This window comes from Heteronotia binoei, chromosome 2, assembly GCF_032191835.1.
Source record: "Heteronotia binoei isolate CCM8104 ecotype False Entrance Well chromosome 2, APGP_CSIRO_Hbin_v1, whole genome shotgun sequence".
In the NCBI taxonomy this organism is placed as follows: domain Eukaryota; kingdom Metazoa; phylum Chordata; class Lepidosauria; order Squamata; family Gekkonidae; genus Heteronotia; species Heteronotia binoei.
The window spans coordinates 52,090,245-52,109,290 of record NC_083224.1 but is presented as its reverse complement, the minus strand read 5'-3'; the positions used below and the strand labels follow the sequence as shown (position 1 = coordinate 52,109,290).

General features: G+C 40.3%; 1 protein-coding gene across 1 annotated transcript in view; it reads right to left on the bottom strand.

Moving 5' to 3' along the window:
* GGT7 (gamma-glutamyltransferase 7) overlaps positions 1-19,046 on the bottom strand; it is a 63,156-nt gene that overhangs the window by 22,761 nt on the left and 21,349 nt on the right. The window contains exons 4-10 of the mRNA XM_060230977.1: positions 15,821-15,938; positions 15,338-15,405; positions 14,724-14,797; positions 12,258-12,454; positions 10,262-10,349; positions 7,585-7,712; positions 3,943-4,031 (exon numbers count right to left, since the gene is read on the bottom strand). Of these exons, the coding sequence (XP_060086960.1) occupies positions 3,943-4,031; positions 7,585-7,712; positions 10,262-10,349; positions 12,258-12,454; positions 14,724-14,797; positions 15,338-15,405; positions 15,821-15,938 (762 nt within the window). The remainder of the gene's footprint in view (positions 1-3,942; positions 4,032-7,584; positions 7,713-10,261; positions 10,350-12,257; positions 12,455-14,723; positions 14,798-15,337; positions 15,406-15,820; positions 15,939-19,046) is intronic.

Sequence of the window (19,046 nt, the reverse complement as noted above, 5' to 3'; positions counted from 1 at the left end):
GAGGCACCAATTTTTCAATATAGCATCTAGTGCCTTTCCCCAAAATACCCTCCCAGTTTCAAAAAGATTGGACCAGGGGGTCCAATTCTATGAGCCCCAAAAGAAGGTGCCCTTATCCTTCATTATTTCCTATGAAAGGAAGGCATTGAAAAGGTGTGCCGTCCCTTTAAATGTGAGGGCCAGAACTCCCTTTGGAGTTCAATTATGCTTGTCACAGCCTTGATCTTGGCCCCACCCCTAATGTCTCCTGGCTCCACCCCCAAAGTCTCCTGGCTCCACCCCCAAAGCCCCCATATATTTCTTGAATTGGACTTGGCAACCCTAGCTGGGTGACCTAGATAGATCATGCCCCCCCTCAACCCTGAGCCTATAGACACCTTTGAAATTCTGATGCATAGCCACAAAATATCTGCCATAAAATGGCAGCTACAAAATGGAGCCAGCTACAAAATGGAGCCAGCTACAAAATGGCTGCCACAGCTTCAGTCACACAGCGAAGATCCTTGAATTCAGCCAATCAAATACCCAGTGGCCATTCAGAAGTCTTGCTAGGCAAAAACTCTATCTGACTCCACCCACTTTATAAAAAACACTCAGTGGATGTCAGAAAAGGTGTTAGCAGACATCATTCATGGCCCTCATGGATGGATGGATGGACACTTCCTGTTCTTTTTTTATTTTGTTTTTTTATTTCCAAAGATCTTTATTCTTCTTGACAAACCAAGGGATAGCATTACATATCCATACAATACAATCAGAAGTACTAAATCGAGTCAGTTATCACACACCAAATGAGTTATAATACCATATACGTTTCTCAGCTTGCGATTGTTAACAAAACGTAATCAAAAGAATAACAGCTCCTTATAAAAAGCGTGCCTTGGAATAATATCTTGTTCACTTAGGTACTCAACCACTGGAAGCCAGACACTTTCTGTTCTTGTCAACAGTTTTAGCCGTATGATTTCCACTGTTGCTTTCTGTGGCTTTGTTTGGCAGATTGAAATAGCTGAGATAAGCAAACTTGAAATTATTCCAATTCAAATACATGTAGTCTGTGTGTGTGTATCTCTGGAGGATATTCAGAGAGGTGGCTGAATCCAGCTTGTCTTCCCACCTTTTGGTATATCTTTTGGTATAGTTAAAATGGTCATTAGGACATAGAACCTGTTGTTAATTTATTTGAATCCCACCACTGCCCGCAGTCAACATTTCTCCAAGCTAAAGAGCCCCAAGCGTTTCAACCTTTCTTCATAGGGAAAGTGTTCCAACCCTTTAATCATTCTAGTTGCCCTTTTCTGGACTTTTTCCAGTGCTATAATATCCTTTTTGAGGTGCAGTGACCAGAATTGTACACAGTATTCCAAATGAGACCGCACCATCGATTTATACAGGGGCATTATGATACTGGCTGATTTGTTTTCAATTCTCTTCCTAATAATTCCCAGCATGGCGTTGGCCTTTTTTATTGCAATCGCACACTGTCTTGACATTTTCAGTGAGTTATCTATCATGACCACAAGATCTCTCTCTTGGTCAGTCTCTGCCAGTTCACACCCCATCAACTTGTATTTGTAGCTGGGATTCTTGGCCCCAATGTGCATTACTTTACACTTGGCCACATTGAACCTCATCTGCCACATTGACACCCACTCACCCAGTCTCAACAGATCCCTTTGGAGTTCCTCACAATCCTCTCTGGTTTTCACCACCCTGAACCATTTAGTGTCCTCTGCAAACTTGGCCACTTCACTGCTTACTCTCAACTCTAAATCATTTATGAACAAGTTAAAGAGCATGGGACCCAGTACTGAGCCTTGTGGCAATCCACTGCTTACCGTCCTCCACTGCGAAGACTGCCTATTTATACTCATTCTCTGCTTCCTATTAATTAGCCAGTTTTTGATCCACAAGAGGACCTGTCCTTTTACTCCATGACTCTCGAGCTTACTAAGGAGCCTTTGATGAGGAACTTTATCAAAAGCTTTCTGGAAGTCAAGGTAAACAATATCTATCAGGTCTCCTTTGTCCACATGTTTTTCACCCCCTTAAAGAAATGTAACCGGTTAGTGAGGCAAGATCTTCCCTTACAGAACCCATGCTGAGTCTTCCTCAATAACTCATGTTCATCAATGTGCCTACTCATTCTGTCCTTGATAATGGTTTCTACCAACTTTCCTGGTATTGAAGTCAGACTGACTGGCCTGTAGTTTCCCAGATCTCCTCTGGAACCCTTTTTAAAGATGGGGGTGACATTTGCTACCTTCCAGTCCTCAGGAACGGAGGCAGATTTCAATGAAAGATTACATATTTTTGTCAGAAGAACCACAAGTTCAACTTTGAGTTCTTTCAGAACCCTTGGATGTATGCCATCCGGACCTGGTGACTTATTAGTTTTTAATTCATCTATCAGTTGTAGGCCTTCCTCTCTTGTCACCTCAATCTGACTCAGGTCTTTCAACACCCCTTCCAAAATAAGTGGTTCTGGAGCAGGCAAACGCTTCTCATCTTCCACAGTGAAGACGGAGGCAAAAAATGCATTCAGCTTCTCAGCCATTTCCCTATCCTTCTTCAGTAATCCTTTGACCCCTTGGTCATCCAAGAAGAAGAAGAAGAAGAAGATATTGGATTTATATCCCGCCCTCCACTCCGAAGAGTCTCAGAGCGGCTCACAATCTCCTTTACCTTCCTCCCCCACAACAAACACCCTGTGAGGTGGGTGGGGCTGGAGAGGGCTCTCACAGCAGCTGCCCTTTCAAGGACAACCTCTGCCAGAGCTACGGCTGACCCAAGGCCATTCCAGCAGGTGCAACTGGAGGAGTGGGGAATCAAACCCGGTTCTCCCAGATAAGAGTCCACACACTTAACCACTACACCAAACTGGCTCTCCAAGGGCCCCACTGCCTCCCTGGCTGGTTTCCTGTTTCTAATATATTTGAAGAAATTTTTATTGTTGGTCTTTATGTTTTTTGCAATATGCTCCTCATAGTTCCTTTTTGCCTGCCTGATCACAGTCTTGCATTTGATTTGGCACATCCTGTGTTCCCTTTTATTAATCTCATTTGGACTAGCTTTCCGCTGCTTAAAGGAGTCCTTCTTACCTTTTACAGCTTCCATTACTTTGTTTGTTAACCATGAAGGCCTTTTCTTATACCTGTTTGGGCCTTTCCTAACTTGTGATATATATTTTATCTGAGCTTCTAGGATTGTAGTTTTAAATAGCCTCCAAGCTTCCCCAAGGGTTTTGACTGTATTTACCTTTTCTTTCAGTTTCCTCTTCACATGCCTCCATCTCAGAGAATTTAGCCCTTTTAAAGTTAAACGTGGTTGTGCTGGTCTTTTGGGGCAACTCTCTATTTATACAAACGGTGAAATCAATAACGTTATGGTCACTTCTCCCAAGTGGTCCGATCACTTTTACATCTCTCATCAAGTCTTGGGCATTACTTAGGACCAAATCCAGGATCGCCCCACCCCGGTAGGTTCAGAGACCATCTGCTCCATAGTACAGTCATTGAGAGCATCTAGAAACTAAATCTCTTTCTCTCGACCAGAACACATATTGACCCAATCAATCTGTGGGTAGTTAAAATCACCTATGACGACACAGTTTTTACGTCTAGCCACTATCTTTAAGCCTTCCATCATATTATAATCGTCCTCTATCTTTTGATTTGGTGGGCGATAACAAACTCCCATAGTTAAATTTCGTTTTGGGCCCTCTATTTCAACCCAGATCCAACCTCAAAGCAATGATTAAAACTTTATGATGCAACCTGAGCAGATTGGACATTTCCAACACCCTCACTATTCCCTGGAGAGTAGTTTGGTCTTTGAGAATACAAAAGATGGCCCGGTTATCTTGGAACTAGCTGATGCAAAAGATATCCATATTAAAAATTAACTAACTGCTTTTCATTTATTATAATTTAGTATTCTTACCCCATCATTTCTTCTGAAGTATGAGAAACAGATGCATCATAGAAAGGGTCCCCCAAGCTGCTAGCAAGAGCCAGTACTATTTTTAATGTCTACATTAAACAAAGAGGAAGGAAAAAAATGACATGAAGGTTCAGCTAAAGTTATGGATTTAATTATATGAAATTACAGTATATTTAATATAACTGGATCCCAAAACCATCTTGCAATTTTATTTTAAGTGTTCTTTCAATAAGATGGACTTACTTGGATCTAATTATTAATCTCTCCAGTAGGTAAAATATGCATTGCGGCTAATTAGAAAAAGAGGGAAGTACCTTGGACTCAGAATGGCTTAATAGAATCTGCAAACTGGCTGTTATGACGAGATTAATATACTGTTTTAGATGTTAGGCTATAACTGAGAATAATACGGACAAATTTGTTGAAAAGTAGCCATTGTATATTATTTATTGAAAGCATTTACATTTGACCTTTCTGTCAAGACCATCTCAGGCAATTTATTATTTAAAAAGTAGAAAGAAAAAATAAGAAGTAAAAAAAATGTTTCATGCTAATTGTACTGGAATTCTCTCTTGCCTTCCCCTCAGGGCACAAGCCTTAAAGGTGGGGAGGGATTGACTCAACTAATTTCTCTCAGGCCCTTGATGAATCCTTCAGGAGCGGATGGCATGAATGTTATGTTTTGAAATAATAACTTTCAGGATAATAACTACCCATACATCTTTTTTTTAGCATGTTATAAATGATTATGTGATTTTAATGGCTTGAGTCCTATGGCGCATGCCTGCAATTATTTTCTGCCCTCTTCCTTTTCACTGATGGAGGAGGAGGTTCTTGGTTCTCCCTCCTCACCATGTGGCCTTTTGTCCATATGAATTCCGCATCCTCCACCATCAGCATTTCAGAGGTCTCAGGGAACCGCTGGGGGAGGGGACACAGCAGGAATAAATAATATTCTCACATATGTGCTGTCTAAGATCCAAACCAAAATGATCAATAAACACTGGCAAAACAAAGAAAAGATGAAAGTGGCTCTCACAGCCTCCCTTTCCATTATAAGAACAGTGAGGTGTGCCTGCTTTCATGGCAAAAAGATATCATTTCCTTTATTTCTAACCTCATCTTCTATATTCTGGGAGGTGCTTGACACATGCGCATGCACACAAAAGCTTATACTGAGAATTAAACTTTGTTGTTCCTAAAAGTGCCACTGGACTCAAACTTTGTTCTATTGCTTCAGACCAACACAGCTATCCACTAAATCTATATTTCCAACTGTATGTCAGATAATTAGCTAAAGTATAATTTCCTAACAAAAAAAATGGTTGAGAACGGCTTTTTGAAGCCTTATGGAAGTTGGAATTATGAGTTCTATTCATTAAAAGTGTAAGAGATATGCCACGAGGAGCTTTTAGCCAACATATGATGGTGCTGATATATGATTGCCACAACAGAGAAACAAAACGATGCTGAAGAAAGATGACAAAGAGGTCAATTTTCTTGTCCAAAAATCTTGCATTTGATTGAAAACAATACTGAGTCTGAGCAAATTTTCTTGTCCAAAAATCTTGCATTTGACTGAAAACAATACTGTCTCTGAGCAAAGCCATTTTAATATAACAAAATAGGAGTCGATTGCACCTTTAAGACCAACTTAGTTTTATTTAGAACGTAAGCTTTCGTTTTCATGCACACTTCTTCAGACAATATATATAAATATTCATCACCAACAATGTGAACGTAGCAATTATTATCATTTTTATATCTTAGTATATTATTTGTTAAACTGTATATATACCCAGTTCTTCTACCAAAGGCTGATTTTTAACAGCCTATAAAATATATTTTAAAATATACTACTAATCATTAAATATAATGAGCCTTTAATTAAGGTGCTAATAGAACTGTGCAAATTGATCATACTAAATGCTGAATCTTATTTTTTGAGGTGTTTATGTATCAGGTTTGCCAAAATAAAGTATTTATGGAAACACTTGTACCCTGCCTTTCCTCATTCAAAAAGAAGGCATGAGATGGCTCACATAAAAGCATGTCACCCTCTATTTGAAGATGTATACATGCACATGAAAGCTTATACCCAGAATAAAACTTTGTTGGTCTTAAAGGTTTCCTCCTCTATTGGTTTCTTTCACCTGTAGGTAAAGGCTTTTTTATTTCATCTGGCATTAGGAATGAGTACGAATCAAACCATGAAGCAAAATTCATCATGAATTTTACTCTGTTCGTAGTTTAGAAACTGAAGTTCACAATGGTCTACCATCACAAACTTCTACAAAATTTTAAAGCAGTTCATGGCATAGAGCAGAAGCATAGAGCAGAAAGCAGGATTTAAAGTAACTCTGGGTCCCTTTGAACTCCTGCTTTCTGTTTCCCAGGAAAGCTGCAAAAGCTGAGTGGCAGGGAGCAAGTACCATCTGCCCATCTCTATCTGGCATACTGCCAGCAGTGGTTACTGATCCTTCTTCTAATGTTGTTTATGTGTTTTAATGAAATTATTCTATAATTCTAATGGTATTTTTAATTGTTCAAATGTTTTAATTTTTTTAATGTTTGCTGGCCTTCTGGACTTTGATAGGGTGGAAAGATGGCATCAACAACAATATCACAAACTGCAAGATATATTAATTATAACAAATGGTTGGAAAGCCCATTATAAGAGAACGTTGTGACATTTTTTTTGTACCATATAACCAGTTGAGTAACTTTGATTTCACTTCCAATCTGTAGGAAAACAAAACCCATGACTGAGGAAATGTAATCATATAACTACCATTTCAAGTGATAGAGAAAGAACAATCAAGGCTGAACTATGAACGACATGGAAAATCCATGACCAAATCTCCCTATGATTAAAAGCAACTCAGGGAAGGAAATTTCTGTCAAAGAAACAGAAGAGAAAGATTGTCCCTCCCAGCACTATAGCCTCAATCCAAACCAGAGCTCCTGAAAGCTATTACTAATGTTAAAGAAAACTTTTGGAGATTGTATCACTTGGACCTAAACATGACAAGCTCAAGGTGGGGCCTGGAGATTTCCTGGGATTACAACTGATCTCCATGCTACAGAGATCAGTTCCCTTGGAGAAAATGGTTGTTTGGGGAGGGGGGGACTCTATGGCATTTCTACCTCACTGAGGTCCTACAACCTTAAACCCTGCCCTTACCAAGCTCCACATTCAAATCTCCAGGAATTTTCAAAGAAGAAGAGGAGGAGGAAGAGATTGGATTTATACCCTGCCCTTCACTACCCGAAGGAGTCTCAGAGCAGTTTACAATTTCCTTTCCCTTCTTCTCCCCACAACAGATATCCTGTCAGGTAGGTGGAGCTGAAAGAGCTCTCTCTAGAACTGCTCTTGAGAGAATAGATCTGAAAGAACTTGTGACTGGCTCAAGGACACATCAGCAGGTGCATATGGAGGAGTAGGAAATCAAACCTGTTCGTCCCCGATAAAAGTCCACACAATTAACCACTACACCAAACTGACTCTCAGAGGCAACCCTACTTGGACCTCAGTTGCTATCATTTAAAGTTTCCCCCCCATAAGAATCACTGGGAACAGAAGGCCCTATTACAATACTACCAAAACCAAGACACAGTGATACATAGCTAAGGGTGTCTTACCTCTGCCATCCAGTGGAGAATATTTTCCCTGGCTACCTGGCTGGTGATATTGAAACCTTCAAGGATGTTCAGAGCTGTGATCAGTGCAGGGCCTACATGTGGAGGGGATGGACTGAGAACAAGATGACCTGTGAAGGCACATCAACAAAGAAACGCTGCAGACAAGTTAATTTCCCCCCAACTTTCAGCCACAATCTAAAGAACCATGGAACTAGGCCACTAGGGGACTTCAGACTACCCCCCCCCCGCCCCCCATAAATAGTATCACTCTGCTGTTGTTCTGTAGCCTGGTAAATTGGTGCAATTTCAAAAGCAGTTTATGGTATGACAAAGCAATCTGCTGTTCAAAGGGTGAAAACATTAAAACTACCACTGGGTTAATGGAAGTTTTTTGCAAAACCCAAAGCAGCTTTTTAGATCCCACCTATCACATAAAAAAGAAGAAAACCTTTCTGGATGGAGAGTCTCCAATTTGCCAATTATGAATGTGGTGATAGTGCTACAGTGTCTGTGCTGGGGCTGATAACCACTTTTACAGTGCCTATACTCATTGGTGGCTTAGGCTTTCAAAAATAGGGCAGGCTGGGTAGGAACCTCAAGCAGAACAAATGTGGCCCAGAGGTGGAACATCTGCTTGACATGCAGAAGGTCTCAAGTTCAATTCCCAACATCTCTAGTTAAAAGGGACCAGGTAGTAGGTAATGTGAAAGAACCTCAAAAGCTGACATTATCTTGATAGCCAATGGTCACTATAAGCTGGCTTCATGCATTCATATGTGTGCAATGGCAGAGAGATCTGTTAGGATAAAGGAATACAGAATACCTTGATTAACACACAAGAGGCACTGGCCCCCAGATAGCTTACCCTCTTTCCTGGAAATGAAGCCATAAATGTTTCCAATTTCAGGCTCAATGGTGATGAGTTCCCTTTATGAAGGCAAATGGGCAGGGCGTTGATCACAATGTTCCCAGAAGGAAGACAGATACCTGTTTTGCTGAGTTGGGCTATAAATGCCAGAGACATGTGCCACTTTATAATTGGACAGAGAGGCTATGGCAGAAATCAGGGAAAACTCAGCCCCCAGTCCGGGATAGTTCAGAAAGGACCCTCCCCAACTGGGGCAAAAGGGTTAAAAAGCTTAGCAGACTCTTGCTCTTGGGCAAGAAGAGCAGGGGGCAGATCAAGGGTGTACAGGTTCCTTTATCTAAGCAGAACTTCTCATGAGATATTTTGTACTTGAGCACAGATATCACAGTACACACAGATGAATGAAGACACATGAAGCTACCTTATACTTTTAGTCAAACTACTGGTCTATTGAAATCAGTATTGTCTGTTCTGACTGACAGCAGCTCTCCAGGGTTCTAGGCATGGGTCTTTCACATAACTACTTGATCCTTTTAACAGGAGGTAGTGGGGATTGAATCTGGAATGCATGCTAAGCAGATACTCTATGACTGAGTCAAGACTGCACCTACAAATGTAGAGTACAATCTAAACACAACACATACCACATTAATTATGAAAGGTTATGCTACATACATCTCTCAAGAGTGTCTTTTCCATTTAAAATCAGCAGGGACCACACACTTCATTTTTTGAGGGTAGAATTCAACCCATAGTAGCATTCAAACACAGCCACATTCTCTAAGAATATCTCAGTGACAGAAACATGCATTCTGCAGTATTTCTTCTATAATGTCTATATCTGAGATAGGATCTTATCTGAGATAAAACCCTACTTATTTCCATCAGTTAAAGCTCTCTGTCCAATGGAGCTATACCAGCATAAATCAGAATAACAGCCCTGTTGTAACCTCTTACTGAATTCTGTTGGATTCACTCTCACAGGATTCCCATTAGAAGTAAGCATTCATACAATTGCAAGTTAAAGGTTAAGACAGTCAGACTGTAAAGACAGAACAACCCAGTTTAAATGAGATACTGTGTAAGGGTAAAGACCTTCAAAAGAGAACTTTTGCCTCACCAGTTTTATGTAAAAATCTGAGTTTTGAGACAGAGGTATGTATGAGAATATGTGAATGATAAAAAGGGGGAAATTGATAAGCCAAAGTTACATTTAAGAAGCATCCACATTATTTCACAGGTTTTCATTTCTCTTAGATTTGTTGGAGAGATATTAGCACTTTATTAGCACTTTTTGTTAATGTATATATTGATAATTGGCCTTGTTCAGTTCATTTCAACTCTAGGGGGAGCTGTAGTGTACACTCTCTATTTTTCAGGGTGCTTTGCTTGTAGTTTATCCTGCCAGCCTCTTATTGTTGTTCTTTAGGATTAGGAGGGTTAATGCTTATGTCTTGAAGACCCTTGACTTGTTGAAAGACTTACAATCAGTTAATGTCTTTTTTGCAAGTCCTGTTGGAGTAAACTTTATTGAAAGCAACTCTGAAGTGTGGGACTAGATTATTTCTCAGCTCTGCTAACAGAAACAACCAAGCACCCCATCTAAAGCAAATATGTCATATTAGAGGCAGACTTGATTTAGCATGACAACAGCTAATTTGCAGAATGTATACCACAATACTTCTTCATGTCTTTTGTTCTACTACAAAGCTCTGTTTCTGCAAACCCACCCTTTCTACATAAAATTGGGAGCCTTTTGAACAAACTATGTGGGGTTTACAAAACACCAATCCAGATGTCATAGTTTACCTTGGTATATTGTATGGACTGGATTTTCCATCAAGACCGTGTAGTTGCTAAAGTCTTCTTCCGACAAGATGCCACCAAAATTTCGAACCTAGACAGAGGATCACAGGAGCAGGTTTGCAGTAGGCTAATAATGCCTTATGCTAATCAAACGAATATTGAAAACTTTCTGGGTGGGATCCAGCCAGGTTTTCCACTGGTGAAAAAGCTTGACTACCAAAAAGGTTATGCTGGTGATTATGGGGCCAGCCTGGCCAAAAGACATGTGGGTCAGGTAGCTGTAGTTAAGAGGGAAATTATGGGAGACTGAATGAAAAGGCTGACTAGATCCAACCCTTTATGCTAACTGAACAACTCCTACTTACTTGTTATCCTTCAGAGCTTCCAAAACTGCCTGAAAACAATTCATAAGGCCATACATTTTTATTGCAGATTAGTGGTTTCTCAATCTATATTTTGAGAACCCATTCCACATCAACCTGCTTGCCAAACAACTTTGGCACAGTACAAGGGATGTGGGGTCACATTCTGGAGGGGGCACATAAGCCAGAGCAGTGATTTCTCATCTCTGTCCTGACTGAAGCGGGCACACCCTGCAGCACACCCTAGAATATGTTCATTACAGAAGAAGATGAGAAATGGTTGGCAAGTTGTCTTTCAGGGATATTTGTCCATCATGACTGTTTTCCTCAATAAGTATCCCTTGACAAACTTCTAAGGAACCAAAGTCACCCAGAAAACAGTCTGGAAATCACTGTTCTAGATTAATTAATTTGAAATCTATCAAAATCTTCTCACATCTACTTTTGTTACAACCAGTGCAGGTTAGAGTCATCTTTTTGTTCTTCAAATCCTCATTAAAGAAGAGCATTCATTTTAAGTACACTCTTGAAGCACTCCAGACAATATGTGTGGTTAAAGAATGTCAAAGTGCTCAGTAACCCAAAGAGATTCCAGTCCCTCTGTTCCTTTTGCATTCCTTTAAGAAGCTGTTTGTGTAGTGAAGGGAATAGTAAAGAGTTAACTAAAACCTGATTATGGGATAGAGGAAGACTTCACCCTCTAGTCCTCTCTCTGTAAGCTGGTTGAAATACAGCAGATTGTTACATTCAGCAACTCTGGGGAGTAAAACTATCTACACCATTGCCCCAGGGAGATAAAAAAAGTGTTGGCATGCAAGCTGTCTGTTTTGGCTGCTGTATGACAGTGTGTGTGTGTGTGAGTGAGTGAGTTCACTTTCATTTTATTGGAAGTGCAGCTGCTGTGGAACCATTTGAATGCAAAAGAAGAGGAAGAAATGAAGACTGTATTCAGGGGAACTGCATTGCTGTATTTTTATTCATTTATTTTTAGGGAATGGGAAAATCTCTCAGCTCCACCCCCAAAGTCCCCAGATATTTCCTGAGTTGGATCTAGCAACCCTAAGGCTGAGGCGCTCTTGTTCCTTCCTGCATCTTTTCAAGTGTTTATACAGCCATGGGGATGGGGTGAAGGGCACAAGAGGATCTTAGCCTGCCATGCTGCAGTCAGCATTTTAAAATCCTTTTAAAATGGCAGCAGTGTCCACGGGTTAGACCTGTGAATGCTGTCACATCTAGTTTGGCCCATGGATTCTAATACATGGATTTATTTTATAATTGAAAGTAGATGTTTTTAATGGAATTTGGCTATTCAATAGGGTTGCCAGGTCCTACCTTCACACTGGCAGGGGGATTTGGGGGGGGTGCATTCCTGGAAGGGGAGGGATGTTGAGCAGTGCTGCTCTTTTTTTGGCAAAACTTTATGGTAAAATTGTCCTCAAATCATAGAGCAGGGGTTGGTCAAACTTGCTTAATATTATATACTTAACAAGATTAATTAAAATGGAACCAAACTCATGATTCATCCTTTTTCAGGACATTTTTTTTACAAAGCAGAACACACCTATGGGGGCATGACTGCTATCTGGAATCAACTGATAAAACAGTCACACACACTGAAAATAATTGAGATGACTCACCTCAGAAATGATCTCTTCTGTCACATTTCCACTGTAGAAAAGTGAGACCCCTCTTGACCCGAGCAAGTTTAGAAGAGCAGCCAAGTCTGGTCTTTTCATAAACGTACCAGGCAACAAAGGTTGTCCATCTGGAAGAAAGGTCTTTCTGAATTTTTCTGAGTAGTTGTGCTGTTGCCTCACTTCTTCAATTGCCATAGCTAAGACAACAGGAAAGAGAGACCAACAGAAGTATAAATGGCTATGGAAGAGTCCCAGTTCAACTTAGGACAGAAATCTAGGAAAGCTGAGCCCCGTATTGTCGTAAATCCTCTATTTTATTAGCCTTTATCTCTCCCCTATCCCATCTTGTTGACTAGCTGTTCTTTGCCACTCACATCAGGCCAGAACATGAATTTTGTAATATCTCTGAGAGCTGATTGACATATTATAACATCCACAATGATGTCTGGCTGCCATGTGGACTTTTAGTCAGATGTGAGCTGGGAGTTCCCTATCGGGAATTTAATTCCCATGTGCATGTAGTCTCAATTCAGGTTGGGGATTGAGAAAGGACTTCCACCTCCCCCACAGTGTTTTCCCAACCTGAAATGAGACACCACTATTTGCCTATTGGGCTGCTTGAGTATGTTTTGGGTCAAGAAAATTATGCTGAAGGAAAGCTAAGGCACCTTCCCTCCATATGCTGTGGTCCCAATCCAAACTAGGTTCATGCACTCCTTGGACAAGTTCCCAGTGGTAAAATCCAGGAACACATCCAGTGAAATCTCTAATGGCAAACATGAAAACTTTGTAACATGTGAATCAGCCTTAACATCTGGCAGGATCACTCCACTTTGATGTCATCACGCCCACAGGAGACAATGGCAGCCTCAGAGAAAAACAAGTCAATCCAGCTAGCTAGCCCTCAGCCAATGAATCAAGACCTCTCATATTTTAATTTGGAGTACTTAAATACAAAAAGATCTGGCAGTGCTGAAGCCTTACCAAAGAAAGAACTAAAGCCCACAATGGCATTTTCAGCTAAAAGATTCTTAGCCCATAGTGACCTATTTTGGAATGGCTAGACTCAGCACTCTGAGATTTAATTCCTACAGTCTCGGAGGAAGGAGCTGAACCCCGAAGAATTAACAACTCTTACAATTCATACTAAAATTTTGACCAAAAGGCAACAATAGTGATAAAATAGGAACAATGACTTAACCGGGACATAAAATAAATTGCCCCTGAAAAATACAAGCTGGAAATATGCTAATATGATATACTGTGTGGCTACACATATCAAGGAAATTGCCCTGGTCCCTGAAACACTAGATGTGCTCCATCAGACAGTATTATTTACAGGTTTTTAAAAACACTTTCCACTTGCTACCACCTGTGCATGAAGGGTGCATGGAGGGTGCATGGGTGGGGTTTTTAAGCATTTCTTTCTGTTCTTGAAGTCTTTGTCAATGACTGGAAAGGTAACTCCTGGAGTCAATGGACATATGTGGAACAATAGGCCCATGTCCCGGGTGCTGCCAGGAGAGGGAAGGCTGTGGTGTAACTGTCCCCTCCTTGTCCCCCTTTCAGTGGAACTCCACTGATAGAAGACACAGTAGGGACGTTTTCACCCCCTTCTCACTCCCATCCCCCAATGTTTGTGGTTATTCCTCTATGCCCATTATTACACTGGGCCAAATAGCAACTCCCCAGGGCCTTCAAGTCAGGAAAGCCTAAGCCTCCTCTCCCTATGTACCGTAGTCATAATAGATAGATAGATAGATAGATGAATTTATTGTCATTGTTCTCAACAAAAAGAGAGCAACGAAATGAGGTGCTCTTCCACAAACATACCAACACATCAAACACACATATTCATAAACCATTTAAATACATCTGAAACCATTAAACCATTTAAACCATTAAAACCGTTTAAATACATCTAAAACGGATAAACATTCATAAAACCATTAAAACCATTAAATAAACATTCATAAAACCATTAAACATTCATAAAACCATTAAAACCATTTAAACCATTAAATACATCTAAAACAGATAATCCTTCATAACCCTGCATTTAACCTAACCACAGCACTTGGATAGAAACTGTCCTTAAATCTGTTTGTCCTAGCCTTCAACACTCTATATCGTCTACCTGACGGTAAGATCTCAAAAAGCAAATGGCCCAGATGTGTATGGTCCCTTAGGATCATTTGTATCATTTGGGTCCCCACATGTCTGTGAATTTCAAAAGCTCCCATCATGGAACTCCCATCACACATGTGGTTTGATGTGACTCAGGGCAGGCAGACCCAGAAACACTGCAGTTAGGCCCTGAGGCTGAGAGAAAGCATGTGGTCTAAGGTTACCTAGTGAATTTAGCCCTGAGATGAGATTTGCACTGGCAGTTTCCCAGACCCTTTTGAGTATCAGCTCTAATGGCATTTTTTTTGTCTTGTACCTCATTTCCACAAATGCACTTACCTAAATCATGTGTGACATTGAATCCATCCTCAGCCACATCTGCAGCAAAGCCCAGCAACTGTATCCATGGCAGCCTGACAAACAAGGAAACATGGGCATGACTGGCAATCCACAAGCAAAAATCTGATAGTTAAGATAAAGCAGGCTGAAAATGCAACCCAGCAAATAACTTGTAACGGAATGCTCAAGATCGACTCATCATCTGAAAAGGACACAGACTAGCAAAAGCCAGATTTTGGATCTGAGGAGCTTTCTGAACCCCATCACACATTTGCATGAGACAGCAACCACACTGTGCTTGGCACAGTATATACAACCAGTTTCAGTTCCCTTGATGGTTTGCCTGTATAAAATACACACATACCAATGCATTTGTCACATTCACATGTTTTATTTTTATGTGTACTGGTAAATCATTTTATAGATAACCTTAAAATGTAATGTGTGAATGGATCTTACTTCTGCCAACCATGTAATTAACCTGGATAAAATAGGTTCACCTGTATATACAATGTTTACATGCATTGTTATGATATGTTCTTCCTGGACGACTTACTTCAGTCTTTCCACTGGAACTGGCCATGGAATCCAACAAGCATGGAAAATGTTCTTACCTTCCATAAGACTGATGTGCTTCGTGAAGTCCTTTGATCATGCCTGGAACCCCAACCAAGAGACCCGGCTGAACAAAAAGGAAAGACACAACAAAAAAGTAAAGTGCTCCATAAGGGTGCCATTTTGACTAGTTAAGCAGGATATAAAATGTTAATTCCCCCCCCCCCCCATAAATCTCCAGTGGAAAACAAGAAGGGTGATGTATGGAGAATATACAGTTTTAATACAGATATGCCCTAGTGGGGTTGAAGTTACTAGAAATGTCACCAACAGTATAATCTACTTTCCCAAGAGTAAGACATCAATAGGATTCTGAATAGAACTGTTTAGGATTACATGGAAAGGGTCCAACAAAGTTGGGATATGCCTCTGTTCACAGTGTTTATATTCTAACGAGGAACCAAGACAGGTACATTTGTAAGATGAATGAAGTTTTTTACCAATTACTACCCTACCCCAAAACAGTAAAGGGTCTCTCACACCTTTGTTTCCCAAGCCTTCCTAAGGCCCTCTTCTTGGATGCTGAAGGGGGCTGTCTCTCGGAAATCAATCACCCGGCTCTCGTTCTTCCTGATGTCATGAACCAGCATTACTCCTCCACTGCAACAACAGAGCCATACAAGAGTGAAACACATATTGAGAATGTCTTTCCAATTATGGGATAATTTCCTGTGTTGGGCTCCAGTATGAAGAACTTGCTGCATGTACTTATAAGCATCCTAAAACTGTCCCCAAATTGCCCTGGATTTTATCTTTACTATATTGTATTGCTTTTTAGTGTGTTTTAACTTCATTTTATTGGACTTTACTGGCTATTTATTGATTTTCATAGCATTTTATTGTGTTATAAACCATCTTGGGAACTTTTAAGTTTTAAGAATAATCTACAAATAAACTACCAATGATCTGTTTAGGCTTCAATTCCCCGTCTCCATATATATGTCTCATATTTCCCCTATGTTTCTATAACATCACATCAAATGAGAGGAATTTGCAGTTCTGAAGAGAATGAACGTACCCACCAATGAGCAAGTTGTAGCCATCCTTTTTATAGACTGGGAATGTCAGTTTATCTCTCTCACTGTTCAGTGGCAGTGTACACCCACCAGTGTGGTTTCCACATGGGGAGAAGCTGAGGTGCTGTAGCACAGCAAAAACAGGGCTTCCATATGACAGGTTTCCTTCCTCCAGTTTGCTGGCAGAAAATAGGATCAGCTACTCCTTTATGAACCTACACAACTACTACAGTCATCTTTAAAGGTCCTGCTTTGAGTACCTTCTAAGATTAGATGGGTAGCAACCCAGAAGAGGGCCCTCTCAGTAGTGGCACAACAATTCTGGAAGTCTCTAACCAGGAAGATGTCCTGTCACTTTCTGTTGCCATCTTCCACTAACAGGTGAAGTCTTTTTTGGTTTGCTTGGCATTCCCTTTGTGATCCTTCCTTCCTCCACAATGTATTAACTGTTGTTTTTAGCCTTTGTACTTATTTTAAGCACTAGTTTAAAATTGTTTCAAGTTGTGTGTTGATTTTAATGGCTTTTAAGATAAGATTTTAATTTATATGTTTTAATTTGCTAGCTGCCCTGGTGGCTTTATGAGGGCAGAAAGGCAGGGTAAAAGTCTTGTTTGTTTGTTTAAAAAATACACATATAGCTGTGAGGAACAGACCTAGGTTAGGAGTACTGACTGAGAATATAGACACTTGAAAGAAATAGTCCACCACATTTTCATTTGGGAGACAGTTGTGCCACTCCATCTCTTCCAGTTCTATATCTCTGGTGGTTATGATCAGTAGTTTAGTCTTGACAAAACCAAGTATGGCTCTAGCATAACATTTTAATCAAAGAACTTTGCTCTTCTAAATATTCTGTCACCTTTCCTCATGGGTCCACTCTTTCTGGCAATAGATATATGTGTCACCACTACTTGTATCGTGAAGGCATAAATCAGTTCCAGTATGAAAGCTACATGCTTACAGCTCCATGCTTAGTTTCCCCAAACAAAATGTGAATTGGCTGAGGTTGCCAGCCTCCAGGTGGGGCCTGGAGATCTCCTGCGTTTACAATTGATCTCCAGCTGACAGAGATCAGCTCCCCTGGAGAAAATGGCTGCTTTGAAGGGTGGACTCTATGGCATTGTACCATGCTGAGGCCCCTCCTCAAACTCCACCCTCTCCTGCATCCACCCCCAAAGTCTCCTGATATTTTCCAACACAATACAGGCAATCCTAGAATCGGTTTGTGATGTTACACTGTTGATGGCCAAGAGTGAACCAAGCCTTTGTGCTGTACTAGTACCCTCTTCATTGTGCCACTCCCTTAGTCCTTTGGGATTGGCTGAAGAACTATTCCTGAGTGTGTGACTCATTCATACTGTATAACTGCTACAGCAGGGTAAAGTAAGTCTAATTTCTGGAAGGTCCACTTTGAAAAAACCGCCCCCCCCCCATCCTAAACAAGAGCAGTCATTCATATTCATACAATTTTTAGAGTATCATAATTCCATACAGGGCTTAGTATGAACAGGAAAGAAGCTTAATATGTACTTCTCTACTTAAGCCATAGGTGTTCACCTGATATTTTAATCCCTAATTAAAATTGACCAAATTGGTGCATGAAGTCAGCTGGTACTTAAATGTACTCTCAGTTAGCCTTATCCTTCATGGGATTTTTTTTTTGTATTTTTGTTTTTAATCCTGAGCATGAATTTTTATTAAGCAGCTTTGGAACCAAACTAGGGCTTCCAATTCCAACAAAAGTTTTCTGAAATCCCATCTGATGGACCATTATCAAGTAACACTGTTTATATAACACACCCTGGAACTTCCTGGTATTCTCGCCATCTAAAACTTCAAATTGCTCTTGCATAATGCCTTTTTAAAACAAACACCATTATAGAGGAAGGGAGGTAACAGCTCTGGGCAGGGAGCCAGGTTTCTAGTCAGCAGAGATTGGTATAGTGGGCAGTTAAATTTGGCCCTAGCAAGTGCAGAAACTGTACAGTTTACATTCTTTAATGCTAAGGATAAGCAACTTATGCCAAAATACAGGACCAATACTCACTTTTTAGATGATCTGCATAGAAATGTTTCCTCAAGTTTATTTATTTAATTCATTACAGAGCACAGGCAGCAAAGTTCCACATATTTAGTTTGACTCTGTTTAAAATTATGACATCACCAGGTACTCTGGTGAGTGTCTGCAGTAGAGATGACCATCATGTAAACATGGAGATGTCAGAAGTCTGGATAACACCCATCTTGCCTTAAGGCACATCCAGACTACCCTGATTATGAGAAATGAATGCGTATTTCCAACACTTTCAGCACCTGTGGTCCAAAAATGTGGGATATTTCAGTACATTATCCACTAGACCACCTACATACCCTCAACATTTCATAGACAAAAACAGGAACCTTCTTATTATGCCCTCATTCTCATACTTACAGTGTTACCCTAAGCAGGTTTACTCAGGATTCTAATAAAGTCTGCTCAATGGGACTTACTCCCAGGAAAGTGTTCTTAGAATTACACTGTAAGATAATATTATGTCCCAGTCCCACTCTTCATTTCTGTATTCTCTGCTGTAGTCATTCCTCTGCAACAGCTTCCCTTTCATTAAATTAAAAGTCAAGATACTGATTATATTTTTGGGTAGATAGGGTAGCAAAACATAATCAATATTCCATCAATAATTTAGTATAGATC